The sequence below is a fragment of the Neophocaena asiaeorientalis genome, unplaced genomic scaffold (genome assembly GCF_003031525.2).
Source record: "Neophocaena asiaeorientalis asiaeorientalis breed wild unplaced genomic scaffold, Neophocaena_asiaeorientalis_V1.1 scaffold434, whole genome shotgun sequence".
Lineage (NCBI taxonomy): Eukaryota > Metazoa > Chordata > Mammalia > Artiodactyla > Phocoenidae > Neophocaena > Neophocaena asiaeorientalis.
The window spans coordinates 147069-167427 of NW_020175441.1; the positions used below are offsets into that span (position 1 = coordinate 147069).

Below are 20359 nucleotides of genomic sequence, written 5' to 3' on the forward strand. Positions count from 1 at the left end.
AAGGAAAAAGTTAAAGGAAAAGAAAAAAAGCCTTCATTTGTAGCATCTGTGATTTCTGTGGTGTAAATACTCCCAACACAGCCACGGCCATTTGAAGCTATCAATGTATATAACTGAATCCAGGATGGGTTATACAAATCAGCTCTCATGAAGCAGTTAAGGGCCAGTTCCAAAATTACCTCTGTTAGTTGCAGCTCAGTGTTCATATTTTTGTATCACTAAGTGTTAGAGGACAAAGTTTCTTCTGGTAGTTCCTGAGGAAGAAGTAGGAAATGTCTTTTCCCCAAAGCCTTCCACTAGTTTGCCAGTATCTCATGAACTCTGAATGGTTTACTTATCTGTGAAATTTCTGGGGGAATGAAATAAACTAATTAGCTTAAGCTAATCTGGGGCTCACTGATCTGTGAACCATGCTGCCCAAATGTTTCTCCATTTGGACAGAGCAGAGTGAAATCCCTATTCAGAAACAAGGGGATCGCTAATTAAAAAAAAAAATAGATGGGAAGATAGATGGAAGGAAGGGAGGGAGAGAAGGAGGGAAGGGGGAGGGAAGGAAGGAGGAAGGAAACCAAAAATATGCCACTAGAGCACAAAAAAGAAAATCCATTTAGATTAAAATATTAGCACTATACTTGAGTCCAAGCTCTGTAAAGGCAGAGGCATTTCTGTCTCCACTTTATTTTTGTTGATACTACTGGTAAGTGTCCAATAAATACTTGTTGAATAAAATTTAAACAGGAGGCACCAAAATATTTTTGACTAGATGAATGAGAAAAGTTAAAATTTTTACACAAATAACTTGGTTACTGGCTTTTCACTATTAAAATACTTGAACTTTGATACATGGACCAGTATCAGTGTCACTAGTTTTGTAAACAGTCCTGTAAATTATAGTGATTCATACTCTCCAAAATGATCCACAGTCATTATATTAAATTCTAGCCTACGACGGGTTATGCTGAGGTACTAGTGTATTTTTCTGGCTTTAACTATGAAAATTGGTCCATTATCATACACCAAACAATGCTGCTATCATAAAAGAACCCATTTAAGGATGTTAATAGGCATTTCACTAACTGCACCACCCAACTAATAGAGCATGTAGAAGGACTGTAGAGTGGTCAGCCATACATGATGTTGGGGAAAATAAAGATCTGCCAGATAAAGACTCATCTGTGCTCATCCACAGGCACTGCTTCAACAACAGCAGGTCATTATTGATTAATTTAAGTGTCTTTTTTTATCTTTCTGAGGAGAATTGAAATATTTTATGGGCAGCAAACAGAGAAGCATCTTCCTTTTATTTTCTCTCCATATAGTACTTTTGCAAATGTTAAAATAGCTACTCAATTGTTTTCTCCATAGTGTCCTCTGTATTCTGTGGACTATGTAGAGATTAATAGCAGCCTGCAATAATCTGTTGTCCTGTGTTGAAAAAAAACTATGCTGCTGTTTCTGGAAAGAAATAATTGGTATGTATCTTAGAGTCAACGTCTGCATTTAATGGAGCATAAAGCGGTGGTATTTCTCATGAAGGAGGCATATTATCCGTTTAAACAGCTTTCAGCCTTGCACATAAATTAGGCATTCGACAAGCTTTGGAAAAAGAGAAACCACAGAGTAATGAATTAACATGCTTGCATATTCCTAACAAAGAAACCATCTCTTTTGAAAAGAAGAGAAAGCTCCAGCGTCTCTGCTACATTTGGAAATCTGAAATTAATTATTGACTTTTCCATATTGTTTGCAGCCACTTTGCCCATTTATTGTAAAATGTATATATGGTAATTGTTTTTACAGGAGCTCATAAAACTCAGACTGTAAATGAGATAATGTATGACCAATTTGTCACATATGCCCTTCAGACATAGAGCTAAACCTGGCATAAATGAAAAGTGCTCAATGCACATTTTGTCAAGGTCTTCTCTTACTGCACCAGGGAAAGAAAATGAAATGGTAAAATTCTCAAATAGCTGCAATTGAAAAACATTTTATATTTCTCTAAATTATTTCCCTTACCAGTTAAAAACCAATTTGGGTTGGTTTCTAGAATCCCTCTTGGTGAATATATTTATGCCAAAAAATAATAATTTACAGAATATGGAAATTGACAAACTGTTTTCCCATTCACTGTACATAATACCATAATTACCATTCTTTGAAAAAGAAATTGAACACATATCTGCTGTTAAACTTGTACTAAATTTAAGGAAAAATTAATATGAAATATACTTTTCAAGTTTTCATTCTCTGTATATGATAGCAGCTGTGTCAGCTAGGAGGAACCCATTCAGTTAAGCCCAAATCCCTAGGCAAGAGTGCCAACACTGACAGAGGTGAACACTAATCTCCTCTAGGAAAGGAGATTCCACACCTTCTTTAGTAGCTCATTCCAATAGTTAAAGTCAGTAACGCTTTCACCAAGTGCTCTTTCTTTCATTGAATTGAAACCTTCCTGCCTCAGGGTTGACCCATTCAGCTTCCTCTTAGGTCATTAGGTAGTAAATAGGTATATAGTAAATTTTCGTCAGATCATTTTTCAGAAGACCCTGCAAGATATAACAATTTATTAAATTCCTGGTGAATGGATCGATAACCCAATACAGCTGTAGTACTGAAATGACGGTGTATTTAAGCGGAAAATATTTACTTAGCATATTAGAAAAAATTAAGAGGAAACTCAATCATTTCAAGACAAGATAACAAATAAAATTCTGCAAACAGAGAAAGGTCCAAATGTAATTTTTATATTAATGAAAGGGAGTTTAATGCAAAGGAATCATTAACAATAAGATTAATTGTTAAAGGGTAGTGACCACATAGGTAAATTCAACTAAGAGTTTCCCCCTTGACTCTATACTTTGAAGAGAAATCTGTTTCTACAAGGACCAGAATTAGAACTGAGTGCAATGCCATATGTTAGGCCACAATGCCTCACCCACTAAGTGTCAGTTTTTCAGAAATACGATAATTCATTAGGCACAGGAGTAGGGGACTTTAAAAAAAAAATTGACTAATAAAGGGTAAGAGGGAGTTTAGTGACTAAAAGAATATAAATAGAGAATCATTCAAATGGGGTTAAGAATGCAAGCTCTAGGGCCAGGGTCAAGATGGCAGAGTAGAAATGCCCTGAGCTCACCTCCTCTCATGAGCACACCAAAATCACAACTATTTGCAGAACAACCATCAACAAAAAAGTCTGAAACCTAACAGAAAAGATCTTATACAACTTAAGACATAAAGAAGAAACCACACGAGATGGGTAGGAGGGGCGGACTCACAATATAATCAAGTCCCATACTCCCGGATGGGTGACTCACAAACTAAAGGATAATTATGTTGTAGAGGTTCTCCCACAGGAGTGAGAGTTCTGAGTCCCATGTCCAGTTCCCCAGCCCAGGGGTCCTACACCGGGAAGACAAGCCTCCAAAGCACTTGGCTTCGAAGGCCAGTGGGGGTTTATTTTAGGAGTTCCAAAGGACTGGGGGAAATAAAGACTTCACTCTTAAAGGGAGCACACAAAGTCTCTCACAGCTTCCAAGACCCAGGACAAAAGCAGTAATTTGATAGGAGCCTGGTCCAGACCTGCCTGCTGGTCTTGGAGTGTCCCCCAGAGAGGTGGGGGGCAGCTATGGCTTATCCTGGAGACAGACACTGGTGGCAGCCATTCACGGGAGGATCTTCTACAGCATGGACACTGATGCAGGCAGGCGCCATTGTGGAATTCTCCCTCTAGCTTTTTAGCACCAAGACCTGGCCCTACCCAACAGCCTGTAGGAACCAGTGGTAGTAGGCCTCAGGCCAAGCAATTACCTAGACAGGGACACAGCCCCAACCATCGCCAGACAGGCCACCTAAAAACTTCCTGAGCCCAGAGCCACCTCTAGACATGCCTCTAGACACAGTCCTGCTCACCACAGGACAGGACCTGGTGCCACACACCAGCAGACAGGCACTGGTCCTATCCTCCGGGAAGCCTCCTCTAGCCTCTGGAGCAGATTCACCCACCAGGGGGCAGACACCAGATCCACAAAAACTAAAATATCCCAGCCTGCAGAACCCGCCGGCCCACAGCAGGTCAGACCCTGCCCTGGGATGAACTGGGACCAAGCATGGCCAACACAAGCTTTGGGACACCCAGGACCCTGTACCCAACTGCATCAGGAAACACCCCCTCCACACCAGGGATCATCTGACACCAGCTTTGGGATTCCTGGGCCTGGAAGCCAGACTGCAGGACTCAGCTCTGCCTGCCAGTAGTCTGGCATTAATCCCAAGACCTGGCTTCATCCACCAGTGAGCAGGCACACTGGACCCTGACTCTGCCCACCAGTGAGCCAGCACTAGCCCCAAGACTCCATGCGGTTCCGCTTCAGCCGCCTCATAACCAGGCCCTACCAAACAACAGCCAACAGCCTCCACACATGGCAGGGTCTGGCAACCAACCAGACTAGGAGCCAATCAAGCCTACCAGGCTGTCCACATAGCCAATTCACTACAACTAAAGGACCCATACATCCCTCATTAGTAGACCCCCTAGAGCATATAGCTCTGGTGACCAGATGGGAGTCCACTTCAGGGATGCATAGGATGACTCCTAGAGAAAACCACCTTTCCAAGGTTGGGAAATGCAACTAACCTAACAAATACAGAAAAATACAAAACAACTTAGACAAAATGAGGCAGCAGAGAAACATGTTCCAGATGAAGGAACAAGATAAAAGCCCAAAGAACAACTAAGTGAAGTGTAGATAGACAATGTATCTGAGAAAAAGTTCAGGGTAATGATTGTTAAGATAATCAAAGAACTTGGGAGAAGAATATATGTACAGAGCAAGAAGTTAGAAGTTTTTAATCAAGAATCAGAAAATATAAAGAACCAAGCAGAGATAAAGAATACACTAAATGGAAGGAAAAATACACTATAAGAAATAAAGAGTAGGGTAAATGATACAAATGATCAATGAGGTAAAAGGCAGAGTAGTGGAAATCACTGAAGCTGAACAGAACAAAAAAAAAAATGAAAAGAAATGAAGACATTTTAAGAGACCTCTGGGACAACATCAAGCACACTAATATTCACTTTACAGGGGTCCCAGAAGCCAGAAGAGAGAGCGAAAGGGCCTGAGAACATATTTGAAGACATAAAAGCTAAAAACGTCCCTAGCCTGGGAAGGGAAACAGTCACCCCAAGTCTAGGAAGCACAAAGAGTCCCATACAGGATTAACCCAAAGAGGAACACACCAAGACACATTGTAATTAAAATGAAAATTAAAGATAAACTATTCAAAGTGGCAATGGAAAAGCAACAAATACAAGGTAACTCCCATAAGGCTATCAGCTGATTTTTCAGCAGAAATCCTGCAGGCCAGAAGGGACTGGCACTATATATTTAAAATGATGAAAGGGAAAAACCTACAACCAAGAATACCCTACTCAGCAAGGTTCTCATTCATTCTGATGGACAGATGAAAAGATTCACAGAAAAGCAAAAGCTAAAACAGTTCATCACTACCAAACCAGCTTTACAACAAATGTTAAAGGAACTTCTCGAGATGAAAAAGAAAAGGTCACAACAAGGACAAGAAAATTATGAAATGAATACACTCATAGGTAAAGGCAAACATACAGTTAAGGTAGGAAATCATCTACACACAAAACTAATAGAAAGTTTAAAGACAAAAGTAGTAAAATCATCTATATCTACGATAAGCAGTTAAGGGATACACAAAACAATTAGGCATAAGATATGATAGAAAAAACAGCAATCATGAGAGGAGGATAGTACAAATGGAGGGTTTTTAAAATGCATTTGAAATTAGGAGATCAGCAACTTAAAACAATCATATATATAGCAAGATTGCTATATAAAAACCTCATGGTAACCACAAACCAAAATCTATAATAGATATACTCACAAAAAAGGAAAACATAACACTAAGGATAGTCATCAAATCACAAGGGAAGAGAACAAGAGAAGAAAGGGAAAAGAGTGGCTAAATGGATACAAGAACAAGACCCATATATACACTGCCTACAAGAGACTCACTTCAGATCTAAAGACATAAACAGACTGAAAGTGAGGGGATGGAAAAATGTATTCCATGCAAATGGAAATCAAAAGAAAGTTGGAGTAGCAATACTTACATCAAATAAAATAAATACTAAAATAAAGACTTAAAAGAGTCAAAGAAGGACAATACATAATGATCAAGGGATCAATCCAAGAAGAAGGTATAACAATTGTTAATATATATGCACCCAACACAAGAGCAACTAAATACAGTAAGTCCCTACATACGAATGAGTTCCATTCCAAGAGCGTGTTCATATGTCCAATTTGTTCATAAGTCCAACAAAGTTAGCCTAGGTATCCAACTAAGACAATTGGCTATATAGCACTGTACTGTAATAGGTTTATAATACTCTTCACACAAATAATACATAAAAAAAAACACACACAAGAAGAAAACAATTTTTAATCTTACAGTACAGTACCTTGAAAAGTGCAGTAGTACAGTAGTACAGCAAAAGAGCAGGCATACAAGGGCTGTCATCAAGTGAACAGGCAAGAAGGGTTACTGACTGGAGTAGGGAGAGGAGGTGGGACATGGTAGAGCTGAAGGATCTTCAGCACTAGGAGATGAAGGGCAAGCTGCAATTTCACTCACTCCTGATGTTGATGGAATGCATGTTCACATCTTCAAAAGTTCACAACTTGAAGGTTTATATGTAGGGGACTTACTGTATATAATGTAAATATTGACAGACATAAAAGGAGAAATTGGCAGTAACACAATAATAATGGGGGACTTTAACACCCCCTTACATCAATGGACAGATCATCCAGACAGAAAATCAATATGGAAACACTGGCCTTAAATGACACATTAGACCAGAGGGACTTAATTTATATATAGAGAGCATTCTGCCTGAAAGCCACAGAATACACATTCTTTTCAAGTGCACATGGAACAATGCACACACTTATCTTCAATTAATCTACAATAATGGAGGCAAGACTATACAATGGAGAAAAGATAGCCCCTTCAATAAGTGGTACTGAGAAAACTGGACAGCTGCATGTCAAAGAATAAAATTAGAACATTTTCTCACACCATACACAAAAATAAACTCAAAATGGATTAAAGATCTAAGACCATAAACCATAAAATTCGTAGGAGAAAACATAGGCAGAACACTTTTTGACATAAATCATAGCAATATTTTTTTGTATCTGTCTCCTAAAGCAAAGGAAATAAAAGCAAAAATAAACAAATAGGACCTAATTAAACTTAAAAGCTTTTGCACAGCAATGGAAACCACTGACAAAATGAAAAAACCTATTGAATGGGAGAAAATGTTTGCAAATGATATGATCTATAATGGGTTAATATCCAATATATATATAAACAGGTCATACAACTCAACATCAAAGAAACAAACAACCTGATTGAAATATAGGCAGAAGATCTGAAAGGACATTTTCCTAAAGAGGACATGCATATGGCCAACAGGCATATGAAAAGAAGCTCAACACTGCTAATCATCAGGGAAATGAAAATCAAAACCACAATGAGATATCACCTCACACCTGGCTATCATCAAAATGACCACAAATAAATATTAGAGAGGATGTGTAGGAAAGGGAACCCTTGTACTCTGTTGGTGGGAACGTAAATTGGTGAAGCCACTGTGAAAAACAGTATGGAGGTTTCTCAATAAAACTAAAAATAGAACTACCATATGACCCTGCAATTCTACTCCTGGGTATATACCTGAAAAAATCAAAAACACTAATTTGAAAAGATACACGCATACCAATGTTCATAGTAGCATTATTTACAATAGCCAAGATATGGAAGCAACCTAAGTGCCCATCAACAGATGAATGGATAAAGATGTGGTACATATATATACAATGGAATATTACTGAGCCATAAAAAATGAAATTAGAGACAACATGGACTTCGAGGATGTTATGCTAAGTGAAATAATTTAGACAAAGACAAATACTGTATGATATCACTTACATGTGGAATCCAAAAGACACAACAAACTACGGAATAACACAAAAAAGAAGCAAACTCATAGATACAGAGAATAAGCTGGTCATTACCAGTGGGGAGAGGGAATGGGGGAGGGGCAATACAGGGGTAGGGGATTAAGAAGTACAAACTATTTTGTATAAAGTGAGCTACAAGGATACACTATACAACACAGGGTATATAGACAATATTTTATAATAACTATAAATGGAGTATAACCTTTCAAAATTATGAATCACTATATTGCAGACCTGTAATTTATATAATATTGTACATCAACTATACTTCAAAAAAGAAAATAGCAGAATTGGAATGAGGGAAGGCAGAGGTATTTGTAGAAAGGGTAGTCAGAGAGGACGTTCTGAGGAGGTGATACTTAGCTGGAGTCTAAAGGATGAGCAGAAGCCAGCCATGGGGATGTGAGATAACAGAGCTCCTGGCTTATGGAATAGCGAGTGCTCAGCCGTGAGAGGAGGCCAGACTGGAGCCTAAGAGCTGTGAGGGAGAGTGGCCCAGGATGGACACAGCTATCTGGACATGTGCCACATCATATCATAGAAGGCCCTGCAGGCCAGCTTGTTTGTTCTCAGTGCAGTGGAAAGTTACAGAAACAGAAGATGGGAATGACCTGATTTACATTTTTATAAGCCCACTCTGGTTGCTGTGGGAAGAATGGACATGTGGGGCAAGAAGTGAGACTGGGAGGCCAGTTAGGAGAGGATATTGTAATACTCTCCAGGTAAGAGGCGATAGTGGTTTGCACTGTGATGGTGGAATCTGAGAAGGAAAGAAGTGGACAATTTCAGACTATGGTTTGGAAACAGAACCAAGAAGAATATGAACTACTGTATATCCTTAGCCTATAAAATCAGGACCTTAGGTATAAATGGCTTTCTATGTAACTGTTCTTTTGTAGAAAGGAAAAGTGGCTCTTTACTGTCACACATGCAATAATAGGTGTATAAACTTAAGTGAAACAGATAAAAGAAAAGAATGCAAGCTATACCACCTCAGAGCTCTGTGCTCTAGTGCAAAGTACTTTACTCCCTCTCAGTTCTCCCATCTCTAAGTGGGGCTGATAGTACTAATCTCTTAGCATGAGGATTTTATAAAATCATGCGTGTAAAGAATATACACTATTTGACACAGATTATGCGTTCAACGATGTTACTTCTTGTTATTGGATATTGTGTTCTTATAGCTGTTTATATTATTGTATTTTGATTTCATTTGAAGGGAGAAAAGGAGTAGTACTACATTTGCCTAGTATTTACTTAAGGTAAACTAGATTAAAACCTATGCCTTTTATATACAATATTAAAGAAAATTGAGTACTGCAATTGACAAGCAAAGAAGCTACAGGTGAACATAAATGTTCTTCATATTCTCTGTACAAGTAACTTAAAAGGAAGAAAAAGAATTGGAAGTGAGAAGAAATATTAAAAGATTATTGGGATTACAGACTCCATTTATTGTTTAAAATGAGAAATAATTTTTCTTTTCTCACAAAAATAATTTCCTGAGGGTCTCTCTTCTTGCTAATTAGAGGCAGTGATGATTTTTACCTTGAATTAACTCTGTTCAAGGGACATCTTGGTATTTTGGAAACACATGGACTTAGAAGGCAGACAAATGTCTGTTACAACCCCAAATTTTTCCCTTACTAGGTGTGTGACCTTCAACACTCCCCTTAGCGTCTCTGAATATCAGGCTCATATTTTATGTAAAGGAAACAGTAATGCACACTTGTGGTGAGTACTAAATACTGTGGCGTTTATGTTGCAAGCTCACCTATTTACACTATTCTCCAATATACAAAGGATACATAGCCTCTTCATAGTCTATAGTTGGTCTGAACTTTCTCTGGAAACCTTACTTCTTACCTCACTGGGGAGAGGAAAAAAAAGAAATATTAGAACAATATGATAAATTTGATCCCACCCCAAAATTTGAACATTTTCTTAAGGTAACTAAATTTCCTTTGGAGGAATCATTTTTTCATATTTCCCCCTTTCCCTGCTTCTATGTAAAATGGAAACTAAGAATGGGGAGGTGGGGGTCCTATGTTAATTCATGAACCACCCCCATGGTTGAAGGGGGCCCATGGGTGCATAGCATGTTGAGGAAAGTTTTCCATTTATAACAGCACCTACTTAGGACATATAAAACTGTTATATTTTCCACTCTAGCTAGCTCAACCTCCTGAAACTGATAAGAAACCATGAACACTGAGAAACTCTGGGATGCTAGACCTTTCTTGGGCCTAATTAAAATATCTTCCTAATCACTGAAAAATCAAGCTTGTTTTACCTAACTGTGGACTCAATCCATCTTACCAAGTATGTTAAAAATGAACTCTCTTTCTAGTATTTAAAACCCCTGCGTTTTCTTCCTCAGTGAACTTTGCAGTGAATTTCTTCACTGATGTGTGTTCCCTGGCATGACAGCATTTTTTTTTTTAACTTTGAGGATATCTGCTTCATTCTTTGACAATGTGTTGGTATCTTTAAGGTAAAGTTGGTACCACCCTACCTCTCACTATTCTTGCAGTGTTTGCTGAGAAGCTCTGCAAGTGGAACACTTCGAATCTGTTCTCTCTTTCCTTGGGGTCTAGTGGCCTTTCCTAACAATTTGGTCCCATCGAGGCCCTGGGGATTGCTGCAGACTCCTTTTCCTTTCTTGGCCTGGTGGTTTGCTATCCAGATCTCAGACAAAGGACCCTTTACCTAAAGCTTTAATGATACACACTGGCAAGTTCCCCAGTCAGATCCTGAGTTCACTTGCCTAGCAGCCAGTGGGAACATATTCGTTTTTCCATGCCATGTGGGAACTGGCACTGTCTCAGGAGTGTCTTCTATTATCCAGTCCTACAGGCTTTTCCTTAGGTACTATTATCTGCGTGTGGGTAATGGTGTAGTTTTCAGAGCTGCTAAAGGATGCAAGGCAAAAGCTTCTCTCCCCTCATTATTTCCTTTAACCTAATATATCTTCCCTCCTGGGACCTTCCCAGAGAGAAGAGGTTGTGACACACATCTTCTGCTTCCTTTACTTCTCTCCCCCTCATTCTTCCCACAATCCCTACTGATTGGATCAACTTTCTTTTAGTTTGATTTCCTATCAGGTAGAGATTTCTTCAAAGTTTTCCAGGCTCAAACCTTATGACTTTTCCTAAAAGATGAGTAGAATATGGAGAGATTGGCTTAATGACAATGGAATGTAAATGAACAGGAATACAGAAAAATTGAAATTATTTTACATGTGAAATATCTGACACATAGTAATTATTTAAATATTTAAACCTATGATTATTATACTGCCTAGAAAGATAATTTATAACATAGCCAAATATCAAATAATGGCTTCCTAGTCTCAGTTTACAATCAGGAAAGAAGTTAACATCACCTGACTATAAGAAATATCCAGATCATTTGACAAACTTGTAGATAATCAAGTGAAGCGATAAGAAAAGCAATGCAGCAGGGCTCAGCTGGGACAGATAACCCAGGAGAAAAGATGATGTAAGAAGCTTTAGGGACAGAGATTCATTATTTTTATTTTTTATATGGATCTGGGATCCACCATGGAACGTGGGCAAATTACCGTGAGAAGCTTCTCGCTCTTCTTTATGAAACTTGTTCTTCAGATTTTAAACCTCAGTGCATTATATGACTTGTAACAAAGGCCAAATGTTACAACACATCTGGTTCTAGCCCTTAAAAGAGGGACTCTCTAATTGATAGTGCTGTACGACAAAAAAAAAAAAAAACAAAAAAACCCCACAACGCTGCCCATGAATACCTTATCTCTGTAAGAACAACAAACAAGCAAGTATATATTTGGTACAATATTACGAATGCATGTGCTGTTATGTATCTTTTATACTATTTGAGGCAAATACGGAGCTCAGGTAGCTATTCTACAGATTCACACTGACCATAAATCATACCCCCTTGATGCGGATCCAAACCAAACACTAGCATTACCACTCTAGGATTTGGGTGTTAGCCTTTTGCCTCCCTGACACAAGTACTATTATTTTAATTAGGTAATGTCATCATTATATTATTAATCAATTTCCAGACAGCTCTTCTTTTCCAAAGCTAAAATACTTTTCATATACGAAATCCAAAGAACTAGCCCATGTTAACTGTGGTTATTTTCTTACATGTTATATACACCATCATCAGTAATTTCACGATGCTTCCCCTAAAGGCTCCTGAACATTACTGGGTCCCACTCATAACCATATATTCATTAATTGTTTCTAGTCTCCTGGACCCGGCCTCTCTATAAAAAATTCCTCCAGACTTAGTGCTGTTCTGTCTTCCCCAGACCTCTGTGTGTATCTCTTTCTTTACCTTAGCACACATTGTTGTTTTCTGTCTACTGTTTACTCCATGAAAATGATAGTTCCTCCACTGTTTCCCCTTTTACATGCACCTTTCAATTTCAAGCTCTACCTGTCTGTCTAGGAAATGGTTTGTTATTTCCAGTCTTCCCAAGACTATACAAAACTCAAATTATTTTTTCTCTCATCCTAAAAATCTTGGGTTGCAAATTAAGCTGGGAGGGTAAAGCAAGAACAAAAATGGTAGATGGGTCACTAGGTCAAGGTCAAGAAAATGTGCCATGGAATGAGGTAGAATTATTCTGTAGTATGATAAAGTGTTCCCTTTAACCTGTCTAATCCAAAAGTAAAGGCACGTATTGTTAACTGGAAAATATCTCATCTATAACATGTGTTTTCTCTTGAAGAATAGTCTTTCCTCATACTTGGCCACCTGCCTGCCAAGTTTCTTAACCCTCTTAGTCTCCAACTTTGGTTTCCGGAGTTACTTTAATACCATTACCACACATACCTTCAGACCTCAGCCTGTGAAAATCCTTTGGGGGTCATCTAAAGATGAGATCATCTAGCCAAGGGAACATAAAACCAGAGTGGAGAAGTGCCAGTTCTGGAACATCAAAGGATTTCAATTATACTCCCTCCCCCCCACCATCTTCTAATTTATCAAATTCCAAGAGATTGTTTTCTGTTTTATCCCAGAAAATATTGAGGCAGTAGATAAAGTATATAGAGTTTAGAGTTAAACAGACATGAGTTTGAATCCAGATCCCTAACCACTGAATTATTTTAAGCCTCAGTTTCTTATCTATAAAATGGAAATAACCTCTCCAAGTATTGCTGTGCCATCCATGAGGACTTGGGACATTCCATCTACAGTGTTTTTAAGACAAAATCAGGCACATGGAAGGCATATAATTAGTGGTAGTTCTTTTAACTTCCCTCACAACCTTCTACCCCAGGACTCTCCCATACCTTACGTCTAAAATCTACCACCAACCTTTGAAGATCCCAGGGTTTCCTAGTTTCCAGGGGTCACAGCCATACATGCAATATATTATAAAAGAGGTAACTAGTACTCTGGAAAGTCTGCAAAGCAGCCTTAATTTCTTCATATAACAAAGAAAATTCTTATTCAAAGAGCCTTAAACTGAAGGAAAAACATGTTTATTTGTCCACATTCCATGGAAGTGTCCTGAGAACACAGCCCATGATAACTGTAGTTATTTTCTTATATGTTACACAAAGTGTGTCATCAGCACTTTCAAGAGGTGCCTGTTAAAGAACCCTGAACACTACTGGAGTTTCACTCATCACTATGTATTCCTCAACTGTTGTTTCTAGTCTCCTGGCTCCAGATTCTCTAAAAGAAGAATGATATATAAAAAGGTTATAGAGCATAGCTGGAGAAATATTCCTACAAACAAAGGTAGCCTAAATTTCTGAGGAATTATCAATTGTATCAAAATCATTATTATCAATGATTATCAATTATATGCAGACCCCCACTGCTAATTTTCAACAATACTGCTAACGTCAGGGACTGGGACCCCAAGAAGCTCAATATTCCAAGTTTTTCTTACCTCTTCTATAAAAGCAGAGCTTGGGTTAAGCAATCTAAAGTCCTAAGAGATCTCTTCCAACATCCACTGCTATTGAGATACTACTTCAATGATCAGCAGGAGTGTGGGAATTTACTAAGAACACAGGAAGGCAAAGAGTTAAAGACTTTTTCTGAGATATCTCCATGCACGGAACTCTGCTTGTGTGAGCACAAGACTTCTCTCTCTCTCTCTGTTCCACACTCAGAACTCAGGTATCTGCTCTCCCACTGGAAGTTCCCTCTCTGGAATGAAGGATAAAAGTCAGAAAACTGAAGATCCTTAGAGAAATGAGATTGCCTAGAAGTGGGATGGAAACAGAGGGGAAGGTGGAGTCAGACTATCCAGGACGAGGCTCTCATTCCTGGAGTTTTGAAGGAAAGGGAACTTGGTGAACTAGTTGCCAGGACAACCTGATCTTGAGGCAAGGGTGGTCGGGGCAAGGAAATGGGGGACCTGCGGCTGCTCTTGCTCCTGCCCCTGTCCCTGGCAGCCTTCCACGGGGTCAAATGCTGTTTGGAATGTGACCCCAAATTCATCGAGGATACTAAGTCCTTGCTGGTAAAGCTGGTACCCTCAGAAGTCCCTGGCCGAACTCATCTGCTTGAACGGCAGATTAAGAAGATGATCCGTTTAAGCTTCAAGGTCTCCCACAGTGACAAGATGCTTCGGGTGCTGGGTGAGGGAAGCTCGAGTCCCTGAGAGTTTGGGGGGTTGAAGGGAGAAGGGAGGTAGGGAAGAGAGCGCCTGGGCCCACATAATTTCCTCCATAAATGTAATTATTCTCCCACATGTTCCTTCACCCCTCCTCTCTAGCTGTTCAAAAGGTTGTCAATTTGAGAACGTGGCTGAAGAATGAACTTTATAAACTGAGCAATGAAACATGGAAAGGTGAGGTACTGTTTCAATGTTAAGAGACTGGACTACCCAAGAAAGTATGAGAAAAATTCACTGGGGAAAACAAGGCAAAACAATTAGGATTAAATTATGAAGGGATAGGCCACCCCTATTTTCTGATGTCCCTTCCACCCCTCTTTAGGTGCCCTTATCCTTCAAGTTAAGCTTCTCGATGTCCGCCAAAACCTGGAATCCAAACTGAAAGAACTATTAAAGAACTTCTCTGAAGTTGGTAATATAAGATGTCTATCTAACAACACTGAAATTATGTGAAAAGAATAGGAAAGGAGGGGTGAGAGGAGGAATATGATTTCACATTAGAATAATTTAGAATGGGTGGAGGGGTGGCTGGAACTTAATGGGTAACTAAATAATGATGACTTGGGTATAAATATGGCAAACACTAAGTTGATTCTAAGCTCATTAGATCTTTCTGATTCTCTTTTAGCTTGTTCTGAAGATTATGGTACGTACAGTATATGTGATGTCTTGAGGTTTCAGCCATATTTTCCCATCTCCTGTGCTCTATATGACCCTATCTCTTCTACTTGTCACGTTGAGAACACAATTCCTAGAGCTATTGGCTACAAGGGGGAATATCAACGATCTCTGACAACAAAATATAGTTTATAAAATCTCAGACACCCCAGAGATTTTAGAGGTGGTAAGAGGCCTTCTATAGTATAGTTTATAACCCAAAGCACCAATATAAGCTGAGCCATCATTTTCCTACTTCTTCCCAGAGATCTGACTTAAATTATTTAGGGTTTTGACCCATCAAAAAAATTGATTGCTAGGGGAAGAAGAAAGTCACAGCAATGTAACCAATGGAAATGCCTGAGATCTAACCCATACTTGGTGTCTGAGCTAAGGAAACTCCATGCCATGGCTCCCTTCCAACTATCTTTCTTCTCTCTATCAGTCGTGACTGAAGGCCCTATCCTGGATTGTTGGACCTGTCTTCGCATCACCACTCGGTGCTTCAAAGGAGAATATTGTGCAGGTAACAAAGATTGCAGTGTGGCATTTTGAAAGGCCAAGGATCAAGGAGTTCTTCACTGATTTACTCCACAAATATTTGTTGATCACCTTCTCTGTAGGTCATACTAATGCCACAAATAAGAGCTAAGATGCTGGACAAAATTTGTACCAGTATGAATTACCAGGCACTGGATAACTGAAGAGCTTAGAAATGAAAAAGCTGTACTAAAGGTGGAGAAATTAGGCTAGGGGCAGTAAGAGAAAAAGTTTTGTAGAGCCTAGGAGTCTAAGTAATTAATAAAGATCAGAATAACCAGGGAACAGTGATGTAAGTGGTGAACAGGGCAATTTTTAAGGTTAAAAAGAGTCTTCTCATGGATAAAGTTCTCAAGTTACTAATTTCCTTCTCCAAAATTCACTTTCTTTTTTGCCCTTTCTTCTTTCAGAAGATGATCCAAAGAAGGCTGAGAATCAAGAGTTCACACTATTTCTGATATTACTAGCAGAAGGTGTAATATTGGGAGGTGCTTTGTTACTGTGAGTTTTCCTTCCTCCAAACAAACACTGGGTCAAGCATTTCTTTGGCAAAGAGACTGCCCAATCTTCCCCTTCCTTCCAATGGAAATAATGGGAAAGAAGTCATTTCAAAATCTGGGATCTCATACTAACAGGAATGAGATAAAGTTTGATGGGATAAAAGTTGGAACATAGGAAATGGAGGAGGTACAATGAAGCATGAGAACATAGGAAATGGAGGAGGTACAATGAAGTATGAGAAAAACTTTTGTAGAGGAATTCAAAAAAGGAAGAAAAAACAACTGTTACAATTTTTTAAAGAGTTGGGCTACTAGTACTGAAGTTGGGATTATCTTATTTCTCTAGTCTAGATTCCATTTTTGCATCTCTCATCGGAGGAAAATGAAGGCAATACGAAGGTCATTAAAGAAATACTTGGAGAAGAAACTTGAAGAATAGGGATAATGGATGAGAAGGAGAAAGATTTTGGAGGCAGAAAATAAATACAGAGACACAGCCAGAAGGTCTTTCATAATTCTCTTACGTGTTGACTCAGAGTAGAAAACCGGGAATTAAGCTCTTTTGCAGTCATAAAGTCAGAGTATTCTAAAACTGAACTTAAGAGTTTCTCTAGTAAAGACCCTTTCTGATAACCTGAAGCAATGGAAGCAAATGATTTACTGGAAGTTGTACAGAAAGTAATGCTGGTATGCTACAATGCACATAAAAGATGATACGCTGCATGACAGTAAAGAATGCATGGTTGTCTAAGATTCTACAGAAAACGTAACAAAGACTCAGCTTTTTTTCTCATCCTATCAGTCTAAGCATCCTATCAGCTTGGAAAAAAGTTTTATTTTTATTCAAGAAGTTTACTCTAAAATCATTCCATTGATTGGTCAACTTATTAAGAAATCAAACATATTTTTTCAAAAGTAGTTATCAATAAAATGGCATTTTGAAGTGTATACTAAATACAATATTTCCACATCTTAATGTGTATAACTATTACCAACAAAATTTAAAGTATGGTTTTGGTTCTTCTGTTTAAAAAAAAAGGCAAAATAAGAGAAGTGGAATCAATTTCTTAATAGTGTAGACTACATTTAGGATAATAATGACATAGATGGAAAATTTATACTTGCAGAACAGAACACTATCTTTTTCCTAAACCTGTCTTTTTCTATGATGTAAATCAATGTTCAACTTATTATAAATAAGAATAAAGTTCCTTGTAATCACCCTAAAAAAAAGAATTCATGGTTGGAAACTCATTAATGTCTTTAATCAGGAAAATTTTTAAATTTCTAAGTTTGCTTTTATTTCCACCTTTCTATATTTATCTATGTTTCCATACTTATTAGGTTCAATGTGGAAAATTCCTTGGCAATTCATAACACTCAATCTTCATCATGATATGACACACACATACACACACACATGCACACACACAAAGTCCAAAATATTAGTCCTGAGTTGAGATTTGTCCCAGTCATTTTTCCCTAAATCTATGATCTATGACTGAATTAGATATTACTGTCTTAGTCTAGTTGTTCTTATTGAACACTTTTTAATGTGTATACTACCCTAATCAGTGCTTTACATCTACTATCTAATTGAACTCTTGCAATGATCTTTTTCTTTCTTTCTTTCTTTCTTTTGTGGTACGCGGGCCTCTCACTGTTGTGGCCTCTCCCGTTGTGGAGCACAGGCTCAGCGGCCATGGTTCACGGGCCCAGCCGCTCTGCGGCATGTGGGATCCTCCTGGACCGGGGCACGAACCCGTGTCCCCTGCATCGGCAGGCGGACTCCCAACCACTGCGCCACCAGAGAAGCCCTTACAATAATCTTTTGAGTAATATTGCTATTTACCTCCGCATTACGGATGAGGAAACAGGAAAATATCTAACTCGAGGTCCCACAGCGACTATTCTAGGCTATGATAAACTCCCCTTGTGGCTAACCTGTGCTTACTCACACCATCTGACTGGAACTCACAGCTATAGACATGCAGTTATGAAAGACAGATTAATGGAAAGATAATAAGTGTGGGTTTACTGTCAACATCAACTTGATTACAGACAGTGGTGGCAAAGCCTGGAATAAAACTGAGGCCTGGCTAACCCTAAAATACATGAACTTTCCACTCTATTTTGTGTCCTTTTATTCTGGAAGCTTATTCCAAAAGAAAAACACCACAGTTTAGCAATAGGAGAATAGGTCCTGCTTTAGTGGTGGGTAGAAGTGTTTGCAAATCTTTCACCCACTGTAGATCTTTGAGTACTTGCTTGTTGTTGCTGCTATATTAATGAAATATTGAATGAATCAGAATATACTTGAGGAGGACCTGAACATTAATATCTCTCAGTTGCTAGATTTGAACTTCATGTTAAAAATAATCGTGTTGTTGGCACCTATCATTTTCCAACGATTTAAGGTTCACCTTACCAAATAATTCTTGAGACTAACTCCTTTCATGGTCTTTATAAATTATGGTTTTTATACTTATCTTTCATTATAGATAATTATACAAATACGATAACATACTTGCTAGATTTTGTGTTTTTGTGTCTCTTTGCTTTAGTGCAGCCTTTTAAATTTCTTGTCATATTGGCTTATTGTCCCCTCCCCACTCCTCTTGTATTTCATTCTCATCACTCTCCTCTAGAAAACCTAGGTTGACAAGGATATGTCTTTCATTATTTTATCCAAACCTAAATGGTTATAAGTAAACAGATACACATACATACATACAAATACATTTACACATGTAATTGTTTTGCTATTAAAAATTATGCACACTAACGCATGTTGATTTCACACTTAAATACTTTGTGGAAATTCAGCTAACTGGTATCAACATCTATTCACTCTTTCTGGCAGTTGCACACAATAGCATCGTACCATAATTATTCTAACATTCCTCTATTTTGGGTATTCTCTTCATTAGCTTTTTTTAGTCAGTATAAATAATGCTGCAATAACCATCTGTGCAATAAATATCTACTTATTGATTCTCCCATGTGTAAGAGATAGTGTTCAGAACTGGAATATCTGAAGTGAGAATTATTATATGTGCTTCATCAGAATCTGCCCACATACCCCCATCCCAACTTACAGGATCCCATTCTTTCCTAATCAATCCCCTCACTTTAACAATAGACACCTTACAAGGCTGGGATTCTACTTGAATTGTAATTCAGCCAATAGCAGGATAAGGTCCTGTGTTTTATTTTCAGCAATTTCAACTATAGGAGCTATAGGAGATAAGGCTCTTCCTCAGAGCACACCTAGGAGCTCATAGGTCACATATATAGGGTTTGAGCTGAGAATTTGAATCCCGGAGCTCATCCTTTTAGCATTTTGTCCAGAAAAAGAGGAGCAACCAATCAACATCATCACATTACTTAATTTTTGAAAAATGATGGAAAGTATCATATACAGAATCACCTAACTTGCTTCTTATAAGTCGTTGATTAGGAGTATCAAGTGGAGATGTTTTACATAACTCTATAAACAGTTCATGCTGAGGACTGTCAGTGCTCTCTTTACTACTGGCAGTAAGTCATCAGCAACTTTAAATGTAATAGGACTAGAGAGCTAATTCAAAAAGCCCAAAAGCAATTCTGAAAACTCATCCTTAAAATTATATTCCTCTAGAACTACTCTCAACTCCAAAATCTGTATTAGTCTGGGTTCTTCAGAGGAACAGAACTAATAAGATAGATATAGATAGATATGTAAGAGGAGATTTATTACAGGAACTGGCTCACACCATTATGGAGACTAAAATATTACATCATATGCAGCCTGCAAGTTGGAGAACCAGGAAAGCCAGTGATATAATTCACTTAGAGTCTGAAGGCCTGAGAATCAGGGTGATCTACCTGGTATGAGCCCTAGAGTCGGAAAGCCCAAGAACCAGGAGATCCCATGGCTGAGGGTAGGAGAAAACAGAGGTCACGGTCTG

At 38.4% G+C, this 20359-nt stretch overlaps 1 protein-coding gene across 1 annotated transcript; it reads left to right on the plus strand.

Annotated features, from left to right (window-relative positions):
* The first annotated feature begins 14442 nt into the window (after positions 1-14442).
* On the plus strand, positions 14443-16848 carry IZUMO3 (IZUMO family member 3). Its single transcript, XM_024767826.1, has 6 exons — positions 14443-14674; positions 14812-14886; positions 15035-15124; positions 15815-15895; positions 16320-16410; positions 16761-16848. Exons 1-6 carry the CDS (start codon positions 14443-14445, stop codon positions 16846-16848), a joined length of 657 nt encoding a protein of 218 aa, XP_024623594.1.
* The last annotated feature ends 3511 nt before the right edge of the window (positions 16849-20359 follow it).

Excerpts from the sequence above, each read along its gene's own strand:
- IZUMO3 (XM_024767826.1), top strand. The coding sequence starts at position 14,443 with ATGGGGGACCTGCGGCTGCTCTTGCTCCTGCCCCTGTCCCTGGCAGCC. Across the intron at positions 15,125-15,814 it reads AAAGAACTTCTCTGAAGTTG|TCGTGACTGAAGGCCCTATC; the intron begins GTAATATAAGAT and ends TCTCTCTATCAG. Across the intron at positions 15,896-16,319 it reads CAAAGGAGAATATTGTGCAG|AAGATGATCCAAAGAAGGCT; the intron begins GTAACAAAGATT and ends TTCTTCTTTCAG.